Source organism: Mesoplodon mirus (genome assembly GCF_964341445.2).
Source record: "Mesoplodon mirus genome assembly, chromosome: 8".
Taxonomy (NCBI): domain Eukaryota; kingdom Metazoa; phylum Chordata; class Mammalia; order Artiodactyla; family Ziphiidae; genus Mesoplodon; species Mesoplodon mirus.
Window position 1 is genome coordinate 91251882 of NC_138984.1, and position 20180 is coordinate 91272061.

At 40.8% G+C, this 20180-nt stretch overlaps 1 protein-coding gene across 3 annotated transcripts in view; it reads right to left on the reverse strand.

The window, feature by feature from the left end:
• Positions 1-2911: 2911 nt before the first annotated feature.
• The window catches only part of NFE2L2 (NFE2 like bZIP transcription factor 2), a 35174-nt gene continuing 17905 nt past the window's right edge, over positions 2912-20180 (reverse strand). For all 3 annotated transcript variants that reach the window (XM_082630382.1, XM_082630381.1, XM_082630380.1), the window contains exons 2-5: positions 6493-6759; positions 5845-5934; positions 4968-5159; positions 2912-4550 (exon numbers count right to left, since the gene is read on the reverse strand). In XM_082630382.1, the coding sequence (XP_082486508.1) occupies positions 3321-4550; positions 4968-5159; positions 5845-5934; positions 6493-6756 (1776 nt within the window). In that variant the 5' untranslated portion in view covers positions 6757-6759 and the 3' untranslated portion in view covers positions 2912-3320. The remainder of the gene's footprint in view (positions 4551-4967; positions 5160-5844; positions 5935-6492; positions 6760-20180) is intronic.

The window sequence follows — 20180 nt, forward strand, 5'->3', positions numbered from 1 at the left end:
TGAAAAATTGTATCAGATATCAACTGAAAATTAGAATACACAGAATTTTCATTTCTAAAAATACATTGTATTAGTCTATTCCACCAACAGAAATATTGAGTAAACTTCATCAAAAGAACTGATAGGTTATTTGGATTTAATCTCAGTTTTCTACTCCGTATCCTCCAGTAGGTATCGGCAGAAGTGCAATCAGGATTTTGATTCTGAGGTACCACATTTTGCCTATCAGGAAAATTTTAAGTTCAGAACTAACACGGTGGTTTGTGACCTTGATCAGGTGGTTTGGGGTTTCTTTTTTTATGCCATGCTCCCCTTGGCAGTTTGGTGATTGTAGCAGACCTCTTAGAATTTTTTATACACGTTAAATATGTTACTTTGAAGGTAACCAAAAGTCAGGTTTGATTCGGTAATATGTACTCTCTAAGTATCAGGTAAGGCTAGTGGTGGGTCTGATTTCTAACTGAAGTTGTGATGGTTAAGTGGTATTTTGAGATGCTTGGCAACAGTAATCTGATATTACCTGCTCTCGGTAAGTGTGAAGGTTAAATGGGATAATGCGTTTAAAGAGCTTAAGCTGGCTCTTGGTCCGTGGTCCCTAAAGATAGTATTTTTGGTAATAATCATGAGTACTGTTTTAAGAATGTGCTGAAGCGATACCTAATTTTAAAGGGTGACAAAGTTAATGCCAATGGGAGGTTTTTTCCTCTGCATAGCATTAAAGTTCTTGTGGTCTTTAATTTTTTTCCAGTTCTCAGAAAGTGTTAAAAAGCTAGAATTGGCCTGATAAGTATCTTTAAAGTAAAAATGAGAATATTTTGTATATGTTCTGAGACTTAGAAGAATGGGTATGGAAGTATTACAAGGTACATTTGAGCAGCTACTCCACAGACTTCAGGAAAATCTCGGCAAGAATTTTATATAACATGCAGTGTCATGCAGTTAAGATTTCTAATAGGGTGTACCTCAATGTAAAAGGCATAGGTACACATTTTAAAATTAGGAACTGTGTTCAAGTAAGGTTTAACAGTTGGATAGCCAAGTTTAATCTGAGGAGTCAGATAAACATGATCAAGAGGTGAAATGTACTTCTAGTCATGGGTCAGGATCTGTTAGATTTAAAACTTAGTTCTATGTAATGCAGCATGTATAGTACTTCAGAGTAATTTTTAGGCACTGAAAGGTGATCTGTTATCTTCAACTTGCAAAGTTCTGAAGTTTGACTAGCGAATGCGTGAGTGAAGGCATCTGCTTTCATGATAGTAGAAATCTGGTCTGCCTAGGTGTTCTTCCCCCTTGGGGGGGGGTGAGTAGATAGTAGTAGGTGCAAGTTAACTCCACGTGCTCCAGATGGGGGCTACTGTTAACAGATTGTTGCCATCACTCCCACCCTTAATTTTAAGGGCACTTTATTCGAGATGAGATTTTTGTCTTCTGAGGTTGGAAAAGTGATGTCTCTTCCCGGGATCTCTAAAACACCACCGTGGGAAGGAATTCTTGACTACACAGGACAGACCACAGCAGAATCTCCACATTTGAATGCCTAGATAGTCGTCGTTTTCAACCCTGAACTTTGCAGTCGGCTGAGTCAAATTCTTATTAAGCTGGTTTGACTTTAGTTTCTTTCACTTGCAACTAAAAGGCATGCTACTAAAAGGCTGAAGAAAAAAATCTCATTTATAGAGTGCTTACTCTTAGCTAGGGTCAGTACTTTTTATGGAGTAATTCACTGCATACTTATCCCTGCTTTACAGATAAGGAAGCAGCCTGGGTGCTTTGCCTCACTGGAGGTCATTCTTGGAAAATGGTAGCGGCCCAGGCAGTCTGGCTCTAGGGCCTGTGGACCTGTACACAATATTGCTCCTAATGGATTGATAGGACTTTGGGTGAATAACCTGCACATAGTACTTACTTTAAACATGCTGAGCCCTCAGATGACTTCCATTTACCCACTTCAAAATGAAACCAAGCAAGACATGAATGAGACATCTGACCAGATGAAGAAATGATCAGTGCTGTGAGTGGTTTCTTGGGTGGCCTGCAGTCTCAAACTTTTGAGGGGCCTTTGCTATTGTACCTGCTGTTTACATGCTTAATCACTGGATGTGTCCCAAAGTGAGCTGGTTTTCCCACCTAAACCTTCTAGCCACAGTCTTAACCATCTCTGGGCAACTCAGTTCTTTCAGATGTTGAAGTCCTCGAGTCTACCTTCATCCTTTCTATTGGAAAATCCTTTTAGTTCCTCCTTTTGAAACATGCAGAATCCAGTGCCTTCTCACTACTGCTGTCACTGTAAACCAAGACACCATACTCCATGTGACTATTTCAGAGCCTCCCCATTGGTCTCCTACCTTTACCCTTTGGACTACTGCCTACACACGAGGCAGAGGAAACTTTTAACTCAGATGTTACCCCTACTTAACACTGCCAGTAGTTCTCCACAAGGTAAAAGCAAAGGTTATGAAAGCTTATCAAGGATCTGTGCCATGTGCTTTTCTACTGACCCACTCTCCCCCTCCGTGTTCAGCCATATAGTTTTCTCAAACAGGCCTCAGAGCCTTCCAACTTCCTGTGTCTGTAATACTCTGTTAGTAGGATGGTTCTCCCACACCATCAAATGTATGGCATATACATTGATAGGAGTAAAAGAACCGGTGTTTTCATGTCAAAGTATATAGAGCATTTTTTTTAGTTGAGATATACTTGCTGCTGAAGAGAAAATCTTTTTGATATACTCTCTTTCCCTGTATCTCCAGTACCAATTTAGTGTAGTGCTTTCCATGTTATTGTCATGAAAGATTGTGAATGAACTTTGAAGAAATAATTTAACGGTCATAATATTCCTTTATTAGTACCAGCTTTTCAACTAAATTGTCTTTTGCCAGAGCTAAACAATTTAATATAAAAAATGCCATTTTTTTGTTCATACAGTATTTATTTAAAAAAGTACGTAGTGGTTAGTTTTGCAACAATTTGCTTTTAGCCAGATGTATCATATAAATCTATGAAAGTAACAAATGAGATAAGAACAGTATAAATAAGGAGTTTTTGTAGTATTTACATGTATATAGAAACTAGCCCCAATGGTGTTTTAAGAAATTAAGTTTGCAGTTAAAGTGAAACTACTGATTCAGCATACTGACAACTTATTTTAATGCTTCTTAAAGTTTTGTATTTTCTACACTAGTTTTGACTATAATTTTGCATAGAATTACTTATAAAGTATATTTCTGCATTTCACATCACAGTAGGAGCTTTCAGTATAACAGTACAACAACAACAAAAAAACCCACTAGCTCAGAAAAGGTCAGATCTGCTCAAATCTAGTTTTTCTTAATATCTGGCTTCTTACTTTTGGGAACAAGGAATACATTGCCATCTCTCGTTTGCTGCAAGGAGTATTCACTTGGGGAGTAAGGCTTCCCATCTTCATCACGTAGCATGCTGAAGACTTCAAGATACAAGGTGCTGAGTTGTTTTTTCAGTAGATGGAGGCTTTTGTCATTTTCTCCTTTTTCTTTGAGCAATTTTTCTTTTTCATCTTTTAAATGATCTAAATCTTGCTCCAGTTCCACTATATTTTCCAGTTTTCTTTTTCTGCAATTCTGAGCAGCCACTTTATTCTTACCCCTCCTACGTATATCTCTAATTAATGCAAGTTGAGCCTCGTTGAATTGCTCCTTGGACATCATTTCATTGAAGTCATCAACTGGGAGGTTAATGATTTTTTCTACAGGGAATGGGATATGGAGAGCTTTTGCCCGTAGCTCATCTCTTGTGAGATGAGCTTCCAAGCGGCTTGAATGTTTGTCTTTTGTGAATGGGGTTTTTCGATGACCAGGACTTACAGGCACCTCTTTCTTTGGTGTGTTTTCACACTGGGCATCACACACTGGAGCACTGTTCCTCCGAGACGATGACAAGGGTTGGACTGTATCCCCAGAAGGCCTTACTGGCTGTGTTTTAGGACCCTTCTGTTTGACACTTCCAGGAGAACTATCTATCTCTTCCATTTCAGAATCACTGAAGCCAAGCAGTGTGTCTCCATAGATGGTAGATTCCACTGAGTGTTCAGGTGATGCCATGCTGGGACTTGTGTTCAGTGATATGCCAGAGTCAGAATCATTGAATTCTGCTGTCGCATTTTCAGGGTGGTTTTGGTTGAAGGCTTTACAAAGTGATAGATCAGAGATATCAATGGGCCCATTTAGAAGTTCAGAGAGTGACTGGCTTAAAGTAGCAGAGGAGGGCATGCTGTTGCTGGTACTGGGCTCTGCTATGAAAGCAGAATAAAATTCATCACCAAAATCTGTATTTACTGTGGTATTTGAATTTAATGAGTTCACTGTCAACTGGCTGGATTCTTCTGTGGAGAGGATGCTGCTGAAGGAATCCTCAAAAGCACTGAGAAAATGTGGACTGCAGTTACCTACTTCTTTTTCCAGTGAGGGGATTGATGAATAGAAATGATAATTGTTAATTTCCGTCAGTTTGGTTTCTGGACTTGGAACCATGCTAGTCTCAGCCAGTTTGTCACTTTGAATATTAAGACACTGTGTGGAAAAGAAGTTTATACTATGTTAAGTCAAGGTTAAGCTATTTTTAATAGCTGATAATCCATATCTGATGGTAATCTCTCCCCACCCCCATTCACACCAGGCTCTTCTAGAATACAGAGGTAATTCCCATTTCCAACAGATACTTATGCCTAAGCATATGTATTATTTTCAGAGTTCCCAGATCAGACTTCAGGTTTATAACCTGATCTGTCCCTCAAGACATCCAGTCCATTTAACTAACAAAAGTTCACTGAAGTGAGCATGGGCAGCTCTCATGACTAATTTAAAAGCACCCGCCAATCCCTCCTATAAGTAGGTGGCATATAAATAATAAATAACTGGAATGACTAATTTAAAGGGACTGAATATAAAACAGCATCTTTGGTATTTATTATATTAGGTCTTAGTTACCTGTAATTCTGGAATGGATAATAGCTCCTCCCAAACTTGCTCAATATCCTGCTGCATATCGTCTAAATCAGCAGTGGATAACTGAAGGACAGCAGTTTCAGGTGACTGAGCCTGATTAGGAGCAATAAAGACTGGGCTGTCGATGTGGCTGGGAATATCAGGAACAAGTGACTGAAACGTAGCTGAAGAAACCTAAAATTGAGAAGGCATTTATCTACATGAATCTGCCACCAGCAGTGGATGGGTACGCTCCAAGGCCATCACAACATCTTAGACTGGAATTGGCTGCAGTTCTGTATTTCTCTACTTACAATGGTGACTTACGACTCCTATTTCTATATAATGAAACAAATGTTTTTGTCCTGCCCAGCTGACTCCAAATTTACTCATTTACTAGCTTAATTGCTTTATCCTATGCATTTGAAGGTAAACTTCAAAATGGGTAAGAACAATCTTTAGAATTTAATTTGTATATATGTATGTAATACCTAGTATAGTGCTTCAGACAATAAACTTAATAAAATTGTTAACTGAACAAGTCTTGGTTTCCTACCCAGCTTGCTTTTCACTCACCAAAATTTATTTCTAAGTACCTATAACAAAAGAGTTAACTTGTTTCCACGGTTATGCTCACCCATCCCTCTGGCTATGCAGGAGTAAACGTTTCTGGTTTTGTATTATATGGGGGAAGGAGGGATGTCATTTTTTTTGTTTTTTTTCAAATCATAAAGTTATCTATAGGCTAAGGTTTCCTTGATAAAATTTGCTCCTGAAATAGTTTTTCATTTTTTTTTCTAAATGGAGATACATCAAAGGGACCAATATACGATATGTTATATATAGTTGTGGAGATTTGCTGTTAACTAAATGTTAATACCTCATTGTCATCTACAAATGGGAATGTCTCTGTCAAAAGCTGCATGCAGTCATCGAAGTACAAATCATCTGGTTTGGGAATGTGGGCTACCTGCATAAAAGGGAAAGGCAGAGGAAGAAAAAAAGCGTTCCGTGTTCATAAAATTGTTTACAGTCTAGTTAGTCAAACATTCCTCTTGTTTCAGAAGTCAGTTTAGTATAGTAAAGAGCACAGAATCAAACCAGACTATCTAGTTTCAAATCTTGTCCCCCACCCCCCAATTTACTGCCCAGTTTCTGGGCAAGTTATTTAGCCTCTTTGGGCTTCAACTGCTCACCTGTAGATAAAGTAGGATAATGGTAACTAACTCATAATTGTTGTGTTGATTAAATCAACCGATATTTCAAGTACCTGTCACAGTACATGACTGACCCCTCACTACTGTTGCAGCTGTTTGATCCTCATAATTACATAATGTTTTCATAGCTTACAAAGCTCTTCCATGTAATTTATATCCTCCTCATCCTTACACCGAGGTAACTCAGTCAGGCACTGAACTCGTCAGTGGGCTGAGGTTGGGAAGTTGACTTAATAAGGTCATGAAGTAAAAGGCAAAGCTGGAACTCACATCCAGATGTTTTACCTTCCCAAGAACTGAGTACCCTGTACCTGGGAGTAGTTGGCAGATCCACTGGTTTCCGATGGGATGTGCTGTGCTGGCTGAACCGGGAGGAATTCACCTGTCTCTTCATCTAGTTGTAATTGAGCGAAAAAGGCTTTCTCTTGCTCCTTTTGCAGTTGTTCTTGTCTTTCCTTTTCAAGTTTTTTCTGTTTTTCCAGCTCATGCTCCTTCCGTCGTTGACTGAAGTCAAATACTTCTCGACTTACCCCGAGATCTATATCTTGCCTCCAAAGTATGTCAATCAAATCCATGTCCTATGTTTAAAACAAAAAAGGAAGGAGAGAGACCATGGTTAAAATAGTTTTTAAATGGCAGATACCACATAATTTACATTACGCCATTGCTGATGGTGGGGGGTAGGGAGATTTACAAATAAAATCTGAATGGGAACACAGATCCAAAGTTCTGGAAGGGCACAGTTAATTCTATTCAACGTATGTATGTTTTTTTTTTTAATCACCTACAAACAGCTATCCAATGTAATCACTTATTACTTGGATTATTAACAATTTGGGTGATGGCAGAGGTCACTAACAACAAAGTAATAAATGTTGCACATTAACATTCTTGAATTAAAAGAAATCCCACACTTGTTTCATGGAATAGAGAAATTAGAGCAAGCACTCCGAGCCAGTGGTTTATGAGAAGTGGAGTTTGGAAAACATGATTGAGTATGTGGAATTTTTCCCTAAACTTGCTTAGCAAATACCAGTTTACAGGGGAAAAAAAAAAAAACCCAAGTTAAACTGTCAACCTAGCAGTTGTGAAATATCACCTTTCATTTGGTCTTTCTTATAGTGGATTATCTTTTCCCCATCATTTCTCGCTACTTCTGTGTCTGTGGTTACTTATTAAAACAGTTTCCTCTTTTTTTTTTTTGCTGTACGTGGGCCCCTCACTGTTGTGGCCTCTCCCGTTGTGTAGCACAGGCTCCGGACGTGCAGGCCCAGCGGCCATGACTCATGGGACCAGCCGCTCCGCGGCATATGGGATCCTCCCAGAGCGGGGCACGAACCCATGTCCCCTGCATCGGCAGGCGGACTCTCAACCACTGCGCCACCAGGGAAGCCCTCTTTTTTTTTTAAAAAAAATAAATTTATTTATTTATTTTTGGCTGAGTTGGGTCTTCGTTGCTGTGTGCGGGCTTTCTCTAGTTGCGGTGAGCAGGGGCTACTCTTTGTTGCAGTGTGCGGGCTTCTCGTTGCGGAGCACGGGCTCTAGGCGCGTGGGCTTCAGTAGATGCGGCACACAGGCTCAGTAGTTGTGGCTCATGGGCTTAGTTGCTCTGCGGCATGTGGGATCTTCCCGGACCAGGGATCAAACCCATGTCCCCTGCATTGGCAGGTGGATTCTCAACCACTGTGCCACCAGGGAAGCCCCAAAACAGTTTCCTCTTGACTTGAGTTTTAGCTCCTGAGGTATGAACAAATTAGTAAATTCAAGTCCTAGCAAATGGTAATCTTGTGTGGGTGAAGCAAGAGATTGCCAAAAGAACTGGGAAAGGGGTAGTGCCCACTAGGCTCACTCCTGAGAAATCGTAAATAACCCTCTTAATAACACAAACCAAAACAATGTGGCTCTAGGGAAGGATGGAAGGTAATACGTTCTGAGATATGGGGAGAATTGTACAATGAGGGAATGGTTATTCTGATTTATATTACAAGGCTAGGCTTACGTTACCATGTCCATATTTTCCTAACCACAAATGTGTCAAAAGCAATTTTTCTGGTTTACAACTTTAGTTTTTGTAAAAGTCTGAACAGGTAGGAAATGTAAATCAGTTTCCATTTAACAAGTCATCTATGTTGAAAATAATGAGATGGAGACTGGAAAATTTGACAGAGAAAGGGAAGTGGGATCTGAAGGCCAGCAGACACAGTGTGCACAGACATCAAACTTTGTATTGCGGTTCGGACAACAGTTGGCAGCACTGGGCTGCCCAGTGCATTTACGGCTCTACTACTTTCAGCCTCCAAAGGACAAAAAACAACATGGCTGTTGCTTCACTGAGCAGTCAGGCTATTTCACCCAACAAAGTACAAGCACAGACCACCCAGCCTAGAGGCAGCCCAGCTAACTGGATAGTAGAGGCCACCTCTAGCCTTGATTGAAAGTTGGTGTTAGAATCTTAAATGCTATGAAACCCTGCTTATGAGGTTTATTATTCTAGCTTTGAACAGTATAACTTTTAGCACAGAGCACACACAGTAGGTATAATTAAAGCAGTATCTGTAGCTCTTCAGAACTGGCTAGGGTATACCTAACTGTTTGTAAGCCAACATCTATTAAGGGCTTTCTATATATGCCAAGCATTGTTCTAAGTACTTCAGATATACACAAACCAACCCTCAAAACCACATAAAGAAAACACGTATCCCTATTTTACAGATAAGTATATTGAAGCTTAGAAAGAAGACGTACTACGAGAAAGTGCCAGAACAGGGATGTATACCCAGGCATGAGTACAATATGAGTCAATCTTGGACTCCTGATCTTTAACCACTAGCCCACACTAAAAATATGAAGTCTGATCATTGGACAGTGGTTCCTAAGTGGGGCAGGAAATAAAATCCATTGCTGAATATGTAGACTTTGCCTTGACATATTGGTGGTGGGAAGAAGTGGCCATCACCACTTCAGAAGACTGGATTGAGCAAATGTCACCTGGATTATTTTCCTGGCCACAAGCAACAAAATAGAAATCGTAGAGCATTCAGTCATACGTGGCTATCTTCTCAGGGGGCTCCCCACTAAAATAAAACATGAGAATTTCCATTTTAAAAATAATTTGTTTCCACTTTAATAGACATGTTTACACAAAGGTCATGTGAAAAGAGAAAGGCCCAAGGTATAGAGAAACCTACTTTAAAATTCTAATTAGGTTGGGCCATATCTTCTGGGGGAATCTAGCTACAGCTGAGTATCCTGTCTGGGCCATTCTCCAAACTGGAGCTAACGACCAAGGTGCTAAGGAGACATTCAGGGTGTTCACTGCTACTAAATGCTAGCACTAAAAGTTAAGGAAATGCAGACTCATGCTATCTCAATTGAACTCTATTTCTCTACAAAATAAGCGTACCTGTTGCCACCTCTCTCAAAAACTGACACGGAAAGTGCATTGAGCTCTTCAGAAGGTCAACAATAGAGAAACCCAAATACTTGTCCCTGCACCTGGGGGTCACTGTACCACATCTACCCTCACTTCCCCAGACTGCCCTCGGCCTGGGGCTTCTTGTTCAGAGATCCCAGGATAAAAACCAGTACTCAGTTTGACTTTTTCATAAAAGAACTGAAAGAGCACTGAAGAATTTATGTTGGAAACACCTCACAAATATGACTAGTCCAAAGTATTCCTAGAACCCAGAACTATGGGTGGGAGGAAAATTTCTAATGTAATTTACTCTAAAATTGTCAGTGGCAAAAATCACACCAAGAGTTGATACAACTCTGTTCTTTCCTTTTCCCCCCTTTCCTCCCCATCAGATGTCTTGAGTGGGTTTAGGTGTTTTAGCTATAAATTTAGTATAATTGTTCCATCCTACCCCTACCATACGGATGTTGGTGGATCAAATGAAATGTAGAAGAAATTTCTCTATAAATGTAAAGTATACGTAAGTGTTGTTATGCATCCCAACAAGAAGTAGGATGGGCCCTACTACTTGCTGTAAGTGAGACCAAGCTCCAGGCCAAAGGATAATAATGAAGTTACAGACAGAACTGTAGTGGGAGCTTTGAAACAACACTCAGCCATGAAGCTACTTGGTTCCTCCTCAGGGAAGGTCTGAAATTGACCACTAGGCATGTGAATCGTGTGTTGTAAATAAAAGTAAATAACATACACTTTTATGTAAACTTTTATGTACACACGCAACACCCTCTCAATTCCTGACATGACTACCCTTCAATGCACAGCTCCAAACCAATTCAGTGTTTTAAAATTTCCCATAACATAATTAGACAAGGACACATTGATGGATCCTCATCAACAAACAGGAAAAATAAAACACAAATGTCATTTGGATCAGCTCCTGAGCACCTGTTCTTGTTATCTGATCTGAAACAATGCTGGACCCTGGGAGATGGAGGGGCTTCTAGAGCCAGAGCTGACCGTCTCCACCAGGAATGCCACCAAAAGATGTTTCAAGTGACAACATCTAATTGTTCTTAATGAAGGCTGGGCAGCCTTCAATGAGATAATAGACCAAAACAGGTTTTAAAGTGTTCTCAGAGGTTTTCATTTTTAAGTTTATTTTTATATAATGTTTAATCTTGCCATGCGAGGTCTCTGAAAGAAAACGTCTGCTTAAAAAAAAAAAAAAAGCTGAGTTTTAACTACTTTGAATTCCTTTAAAACAGATGTTCTGATCAAATTCAGAATGCAGTAACAAGGGGTTGCTTGTCATGGCTTTGATATATCATATACTGTGTTACTCAGATTTTCACATAAGTTTTGGAAGAAAAAACCTGCAGCAATTTGATATTGCATTAAATATTCAAAGCTTTATGTTGAAAATGAGAACAGCAGAAGTTTGTTGACCTACGACTCACTGGTGGGGAGCCCTGCAGGCCCAGGACTGTGTTCTGTGCTGACCTCAGGCAGTGAGCTGTCTTGAAGGAGCCCTGTGACTGGGCACACGACTTACTCCACAAATGACCCATCTCTCTGCAAAATTCCCAAACCACCTAAGAGGAAATAGCTGGGGTGGTGCCCATAACAAACGAGCATGACAACGGACAGTGTGGAAGGACAATGCCAGTGGAAGAACTAAACTGCTCTCCCACACTTCAACCTGAGGCACTGAGGAAGCATGGCTGCCCTGCAAGAGGGCAGATAAAAAGGGTCTGGGGAGGGAGAGGAAATGTATGGCATTTCAACAGGTATTTCCTTAAGCTTCCCAAGGGCAACACAGGCACTGGCTGTGAGCCTTCACATGCCATATGGAGCAAATGCCATCTGCCATACTTGGTGTCTGAATTTTTGTTGTCGTTGTCCTTTTGCAATTCCTGAGTGTATTCCACGTTATGTTGCTAGCTTGGCTTCGACAAAATAAGACAATTTAATAAGAACGTAAATGTTTGACAATTCACGTTAAATCACCATCTGGCCCAATGGAAACAGTCATATTGAAAATGTCTCTCTCTCTATATATATATATCATCATTTGCCATCTGGGTAATCTGTTACGCGTTTTATGGGAAATCTGAAGTTGGACTATTAACCCGTACCACTTTAAAACAAATGTCTTTGTTCCAGGATAAACAGAAGAAAGCCCTTGAACACAGAATCCCATAATAATGTCTTTTGCAAGCCAATTTTAGTGCTTTGAACAAACAAGCATTTATCATGCTTAGATGATCCCCCCAAAATCAGAAAAGATAAAGCAAAGATATCATGATCTCTTCCTAAATTAAAGCAATTCAGTAAACTAAGGCTTTAGAAAAGTATTTGAAATGAAAAATAAAATGGTTTTTATTATATACATTCAAAGGTATAAATGAAGATTGCACCTCCCAACCCCTTTCCCTACCTGCCCTCTCCCATCCTCTGTTTTGTCCAGAGGATGACGGGAAGGTGGTGGGAGGTTTCTTCTAAAAACAAATTTCACCAATAAACTGTTTTTTAAAAAATTGCACAGATAACTAACTTTGTAAACAATGAAAACTGATCCTCACTTCCAATTTTACAGTATAAGTGTTAAGACAATGTCTCAAGTGATTCCTTTTTAAAAATTTATTTTTATATTTTTTACATCTTTCTTGGGGTATAATTGTTTTATACAGATTCCTTCTTAAAATCATGTATTTCCATTAAGAAAATAATAAATCTTCTTTTAAAGTTTATTCTCCTGAGATCGATCTCTCCATCCAAATATTAACTACTGGCATTCAGAGTCTAAATTGCTTTTCTTTCATACATTTCAGTCTTTATATTATGCCCAGGTGGTTATATTATTCACCTAAAAGCTAAATCTGGTTTAATATTTTTTTCCATAGAAGCTGCTCAAATATTTTTGGGCAAAACCGGATGAACATGAATCTCATCCTACCGTCTGTTGGAGTATAAACCAAATTAAGAGCTATAGGAAAGTACAAAAACAACTGAGGGCATGCTCGAATTCTGAAGAATTGATTGAACAACAACAAAGATCTCCTTGGTTCACAAGGCTCTACTCTGCAGTCACAATCCTTACTCCTAAAGTAAAATGACACCAAGCAGGTGTGTTTTGAAAATACATCTCACTGGGCTTCCCTGGTGGCGCAGTGGTTGGGGGTCCGCCTGCCGATGCAGGGGATACGGGTTCGTGCCCCGGTCCGGGAGGATCGCACGTGCCGCGGAGCGGCTGGGCCCGTGAGCCATGGCCGCGGAGCCTGTGCTCCACAATGGGAGAGGCCACAACAGTGGGAGGCCCGCCACAACTAGAGAAAGCCCGAGCACAGTAATGAAGACCCAACGCAGCCAAAAAAATAAATTAAAAAACAAACTCTAGATCACAAATCTGCTATTCCCTGGATCACAGATGCATCCTTCTACCCTTTTGTCTTTCAGCTAAAAAATGGTCCAGTTTCCTCACAGTCCACCTTGTTACTGTGTACAGACATTTTCATGGGCTGCTTCCTGTTCACAAACAAGTTTCTCAGCAATGACTCAATCTAAGAAATGTGATCCAGCCAGTTTACTGGAACTCTCACCCATTACGCTTGTCTGTACACTGTAAAGCGTGATGCAAAGATAAAAGCAAAACTGGAAAGTGAATAGACTAGGAACTTGGACTATTTTCTCAAGAGGCACATGTGTTTGGCCAAAAATAAATCATAAAGGACAGTTAATTTCCAAAATAGCAGGTGAGGCCACTGCTACAAAAAGTGGATGGATCCAACTTTCCCATGGGAAGTTTCATACCTGGATGCCAGCAGAGTTAATTTCTGGTTGTCTGTATTAAGTAGGATGCTGCTGCTGGGCCTCAATCAAAGGGCTTATGCAAGGGTCAGTCACTATGTCAAGAGAATGGCTTGGTTAGATAAGCAAACTTTAGGACACGTTTTTTCTCATCTCTTCCCCATTTTTGAACAAGCCATGAATGTATTCAGTCCTGGATGCTGTCCTCCGCACATGAAAGGAACTTTGTGACTCTGTCTTCCATCACTATTAGAATGAGTCTACAGGAAAACACACACACTCATCTTACCAATATAACCTTCAGGTGCACTGGCTCTAACTCCCTAACTCACTTTACCTAACATACACTGAAACTAACCTAGCGTGGACTAACCAGGTCGTCAGATGTCCACCTTGAGCTCAAACAGCCCTGTTTGCTCGCCCTCCTGCCCCTCCTCCTAAAGGGCAGCCCCCATGAGGGAGGGCAGTACCCTAGCACACTGGAACTACTGGGGCTCTTTACTGCCACTTCTGAACTTCCTCAGTGGTCCTTCACCCTCTGTGGATCCTGCATTTGTAAACAGAAATCATTTATTTCAATCTTAAAGCTCCTTTTCAGATTTAACTGCCTACAATTAAGCTTTAAAAGGTAAGAATTGGGACAGTCACCCAGGCTTGCTGTTTCTTGCCGGTAGCCAAAGACCTGTGTGCCTGTGCTGGTGGCGGCAGTGATGAATTTTAGATACATATGTATTATATGCTGTAATATAGAAAGACTCTAAAACACTTAGATTTTTTTCTTTTTCTTTTTTGTGCATCCTGTTAAAATACTTTCCAAAGGCAGGGTGGGGGGGTCCTTTAATTTCTTTTTTAGTGTGAAATTTTTGAGTATGAAATATTTCATACTAATAGCTAAAAGATCACTTCAGAATGGTGATAGCTATAATAAAGGTGGTGGTCAAGATTAACAAGATTTAGTGTCCATACTACCCTAAATGGATCATTAATCCAGCAACCCATCTACTACACACATATAGCTTGCCATTCAGGTGCCAGGAACTGCGCTAGGTGCTGGGGACACAGAGATAAACAGAGGACAGTCTCTGATCTCAGTTTAGAGGCTCAAGGAGAAACATGTAGGAGCCAAGGCAGCACAGAGGAAGTGTCACTAAACTGCACAGAAAGACCTCACAGGAGTGACAACTGACTTAAGTACACCGGTCACAACTGCATGAACATCCCACCCGCTTAAACAAGGGGTAAGCCGGGTTTTTCCAAACATCTAGTCCACATGACTATGTGAAAGCAAAGGAGGTTTTGGAGTGGAGAACACAAACAACCCGTCTCCACTCACTCTGCTTTCTTGGTCTCCCCTCTTGGTGGCAGCAATCCCCCCCCACCGCCTCCCCGTTTCCCCCCCAAGGCTCAGATCCTCTAGCACGAGGAAACTTCTCAGAGACTTCCTCCTCGCGTGGGGACTTTTCGGTCAGTATGACTCATCTCAGCTGAGATGGGAATCACTGCTAATGCCACACTGTCACAGACCGCTGCGACTGGAGGGGCCCAGAGGATGCACAGCCCCTTCCATTTTTCAAATAGGGAAACAGGTCTAGAGGATAAAATGACTTGCCCCAAGGTCAGAGGTCAAGGATTCCAAAACTACTATGGTCTACTTTTCTAATTTTACAAATCCTGCCAAGTTATTTGGCAGAGGGGGAAAAAGATACATTTTTGCTTCACTGTTTCACCTTGCACCTCTGGCCCCAGCTTGCCCGTCGGCAGGTGCCGGGCAGCGTCTATGTGAGCTGGCATCTGCAGAGCACCTCGTGGTCTGCGGGGTGCTCGCTGCAGAGCAAGGTGGAGGCGGCTTATCTTCATCTACGAAGGAGCACAAGTAGGCTTTGGGCCTCGAGCATCCCTGCCCCAAATTGCGTGCTTGGTAAGTGGCAGAGCCAGGACCCCAACCAAGAACTGATTCCGAGGCTGTGGGCTCTTCCCGCCACTACGGGACAAAGGCTGCAAACTGCTTTAGCCCCAGGTGGGACGCTAAGGCTTGGAAGCTGGCTCTGCTGAAGCTCAGACCCACCCGTCCTGATGACTCAGGGCAAAATCCAGTCAACGGCACACACAGAGCTTAGCATTTATATCTTCCCATAAAGCCAATATTTACCCCGTACTTTGTATATCTTATGTTATCTGGTCTGACTAAACTGTAAACTCCTTCAAGGCATGACAATGTCTTTTTAATTTATTTATTATTATTTTATTTATTTATTGTTTCTGGCTGCGTTGGGTCTTTGTTGCCGTGCTCAGGCTTTCTCTAGTTGCGGTGAGCAGGGGCTACTCTTGGTTGCGGTGCGCGGGCTTCTTCTCATTGCGGTGGCTTCTCTCGTTGCAGAGCACGGGCTTCAGTAGTTGTGGCTCGTGGGCTCTAGAGCGCAGGCTCAGTAGTTGTGGCGCACAGGCTTAGTTGCTCTGCGGAATGTGGGATCCTCCCGAACCAGGGCTCGAACCCGTGTCCCCCTGCACTGGCAGGCAGATTCTCAGCCACTGCACCACCAGGGAAGCCCAACAATGTCTTTTCTTAATAGATGGTAGATGTACATAGTATAAAATTTTAAAGTTGCAAAAGTAATCTCCCGGTTATCCTTCCCCAAGGCAACCACTGGCATCAGTTTTCTGTGTTCTTAGGAAGATATTCTATTAAATACACACCCATAGGCACACACACAAGTAGCATATAATCATAATGTTCCAAACTTATTTATCCCTATTTATTTTAGAGATGGTTCTATATCAGGGCCTAGAGTTGTTCCATTACTTTTAATGGCTGCGTAGTATTTCATTATGAGGATGTACTATATTATTTAATAATATAATTACTTAATCAGTCCCTCATTGGGCTTTTAAGTTATTCCTAATCTTTTGCTATTATAAATGACGCTATAATGGCTACCTTTGTACATAAATCATTTCATGAACGTGTGAGGATTATCTGTGGGATAGATACTTAGAAGTGGAATTGCTGGTCAAAGAGTATATGCATAAAAAAATAAAAATAATAAATAATAAAAATAAAAAGAGTATATGCATTTTTATTTATGATACATATTGCCAAACAGCTCTCCACAGAGGCTGTACCTTTTACACCCCACCAGCAATGAGAAATGCTCATTTCCCCACTCATGTGTCCTTCACACCTTGCGGCATACTGGCACGTGGTACCCGCTCAATAAATACATTGTAATTGTTGATACAAGGTCTCCTATATTAATTCCAGAATCATTTCAAAATCAGCCCTCCCACTATTTTTAAAGATAATCAAATTACGACTAAAGAAGAGAATATACTGTACATAGAATCAGTTGTCCGGCAAACAGCACTTCTTTAATCACCAGTCTATGTCCAGCCAAGGTAACCTTGGTTGGTGCCTTTGGAGCTGGTAAAACATCTGCAGGGGCAAGAAATGTAAAGGCCATGGTGCACACAGATAGACAGAGGCTAGGCAAAGTCTCAACAGGTGAAACAGGCAAAATCAGCAAACTCAGCCCTTCTAACAGACAAGGTAAACTCCAAAGAAAAACCAAGTCCAATTAAAAATGGAACTACCATATGATCCAGCAAATCCACACCTGGGCATATATCTGAAGAAAACAAAATAATTTGAATTTGAAATAACTGAAATAATTTGAAAAGATATGTGCACCCCGATGTTCACTGCAGCGTTGTTTACAACAGCCAAGATATGGAAGCAACCAAAGTGTCCATCAAGAGATGAATGTTTAAAGAAGATGTGGTGTATATATACAATGGAATATTAGCCACAAAGAATGCAATTTTTCCATTTGCAACAGCATGGATGGACCTGGAGGTATTAATGCTTGCTGAAATAAGTCCAATAGAGAAAGACAAATACTGTTATGTTTTCATTTTATATATGGAGTCTAAAAAATAAAACAAATGAATATAACAAAACAGAAACAGACTCACAGATACAGAGAACAAACTAGTGGTTACCAGTGAAGAGAGGCCTGGGAGAGAAGAGAATTAAGAAGTAACAAACTACTAGGTATAAAATAAATAAGATACAAAGATGCAATGTACAGCACAAGCAATATAACAAATATTTTATAACTTTAAATGGAGTATAATCTATAAAAGAAAAAGCAAGTTCAGCCAGGCTGACCCATCCACCAGCTCTTTAAAGACCAGGAAAAGGCATCCTGTCTAGGGATATGTCTCTCAGAAACTTATGTCTGTTGGCCATTAAATTACATTGAACACACAACTGAGTAAGGAGAGCTGACAGTGATCTCGCAGACACAGACCAAACCCCAGGTTTACAAATGAGGATCCCAGGGCCCAGAGGTGCTAAATGGGTAAACGGCCCTAGGTCTCATTTGACTGAGCAGAACCCAGGAGGGGTCATCTGGTCAACTAACACAAATTAGATTTCAAACTAGACTTTCCTTTGCATGCACGCATGCATTCATTCATTCATTCATTTGGCTGCGCCGGGTCTTAGTTGCGGCACTCAGGATCTTCATTGTGACACACGGGATCTTCGTTGCAGTATGCGAACCCCTAGTTATGGCATGTGGACTCTTAGTTGCAGCATGCATGCAGGATCTAGTTCCCCGACCAGGGGTCGAACCCAGGCCCCCTACACTGGGAGTGCAGAGTCTTAACTACTGGACCACCAGGGAAGTCCCCCTATTGCAATTTCTATTCCTTAAATTCATGAAATACTAGGGATTATTTTGAAAACAGATGTTTACAAAACGGTTGTATGGCATTGGACCCTGCAGCCAAATTAATGGCCTATAAAGCTCTGTTACCTGACCGAAGTTTCTGCAGAGAACTTTCCTTTCCCTACTCCTAATCTCTAAATCCTGGGTGGTTTGTGCCCATGCTCAATACAATAGGGCTAAGAGCCTCCCAGTTCTAACCCTTACTTCAGGCAGAATCGTCTCCACTACCAAGAGCAAAAGTGGCTCTAAATTAAAGTGGACCCCTGAGAACTCCCAAATCGTGGGGTCAAGGCCTTGGACCCATTAAATGCACATTCCAAACGTGACTGACTCATCCAAGGCCTCACCAAGACCAAGTGTGACCCCAGAAATAGTTCTACAACTCCTTGGAGAAAGGAAGCCCTCAAGACACCAGTCCTTCCATTTGCAGTGCTTTCGGAGCACAAAATACTTTCACTTGCATGATTGTATCATTTAATCCACATGCTACTCTGTGTGAAGATTAGTGGGATGAAGAAACAGGTTCAGAAAGGTTAAATATCAAAGGTTGCCCAGCTTGTCAGCTGCATCTGTAGCAGAAGCAGCCCTCTCTAAACCTGATGGACAGTCCCATAAATCAAATCACCACTTAATAACTCGTAATGCCTCCCTTTCCTCCTCTATGCCTCAAAATAGAAATAAAATTCTGGTTTGCTCTAAGGGTGCCCATTGCAGTTGTTGGTGGCTTCTTCCTTTAAGTCAGTTTTGTTAATAAGAAAACAATACCATAAAACAGACCTAAACTTTTACCGAATGATCTCAGGCAACCTACCTAAACAATAAACACATGAAGTCAAGCTCTCAGTCTTTTTCTCAAGGACAAAAGCTGTAGGTCTGGTTTAAAATCTCTGGCTTTGGGAAAAGAACTCTCTAAATTAAAATATGAAAGCCAGATGTATGGAGTTTTCTAAAGTAAATGATCACACCAAGTGTGGGTATTATTTGTACCTTATTACTATTCCCCATGAAAGTAGCATTATACTGCCCAACAAAAATACATGTCAAACATGGAATCAATCACCCTGTCTACTGGTAGGCACAGCACAAAAATTCCTTTCTCTCAGCACCTAAAATAATTTCTTTTTAAAGGCCTTTTCTTCTGTCTGGATCTCGTGGAAGCTCTTTGCAGCCCTGACGCCCACCATGTTTCCAATGCCAAGTAAACCCAGGACCCAAAGCAATAGGCTATAAAGAACATTAAGTTCAGTACCCATCTAGAATTAGGGCATGCCATGTTACAGTAACTGTTAACCTCAGTTTCTCCATCTGCTGAAGGACAGGGTTGGGCTAAGTGACTCCTAAGATTCCTTCCTCTAAACACCTCTGATTATATAAAGTCAAAAATACAAGTCTGAAAACTAATTCTGAACTTTAAAACAAGCTAATTTCAGCTACCTATAACAGATGCTCTAAAGCAGTACTTTCCAGTAGAAATCTAATGCAAGCCACATGTGTAATTTAAACAATTTTAGTAGCCTTACTAAAAAAAAAAAGTGAATTTAATTTAAACAATATATTTATTTCACCCAACATGTCAAAAAATTATTCTACCATGTAACCCAAATGTTTAAATTATTAACGAGCTATTAGAAGTGACAAAACACTCAACATACATAACAAATCTCACCTGACAGGATCACATGAAATGCTGTCCCCCCAGAATAAAGTTATATTCAACAGAAAAACATCTTATCCTGCTTCTGTTTTAAAGTTTAAATAACTCATTAAGATTAAAAATGTGGATCCTCAGTTACACCAGCCCCATTTCAAGTGGTCAAAAGTGACCAATGGCAAGTGACAGTGCAGCTCTGGGGACCTACAGGGTGAGCCCTCCACACTCCTTAGGGGGGAATTCTAATGAACCAAACTCCTCTGTGTCGCAAATGACTTCCTGAGGATACCACCGGAACATTAACCCTTCCAAAGGACACTGCGCAGTATTTATACTGTTAGCAATTATTTGCAAAAAGCTACTTCAATGACCTGAAAGTGACAGTGTGAGTCTTAA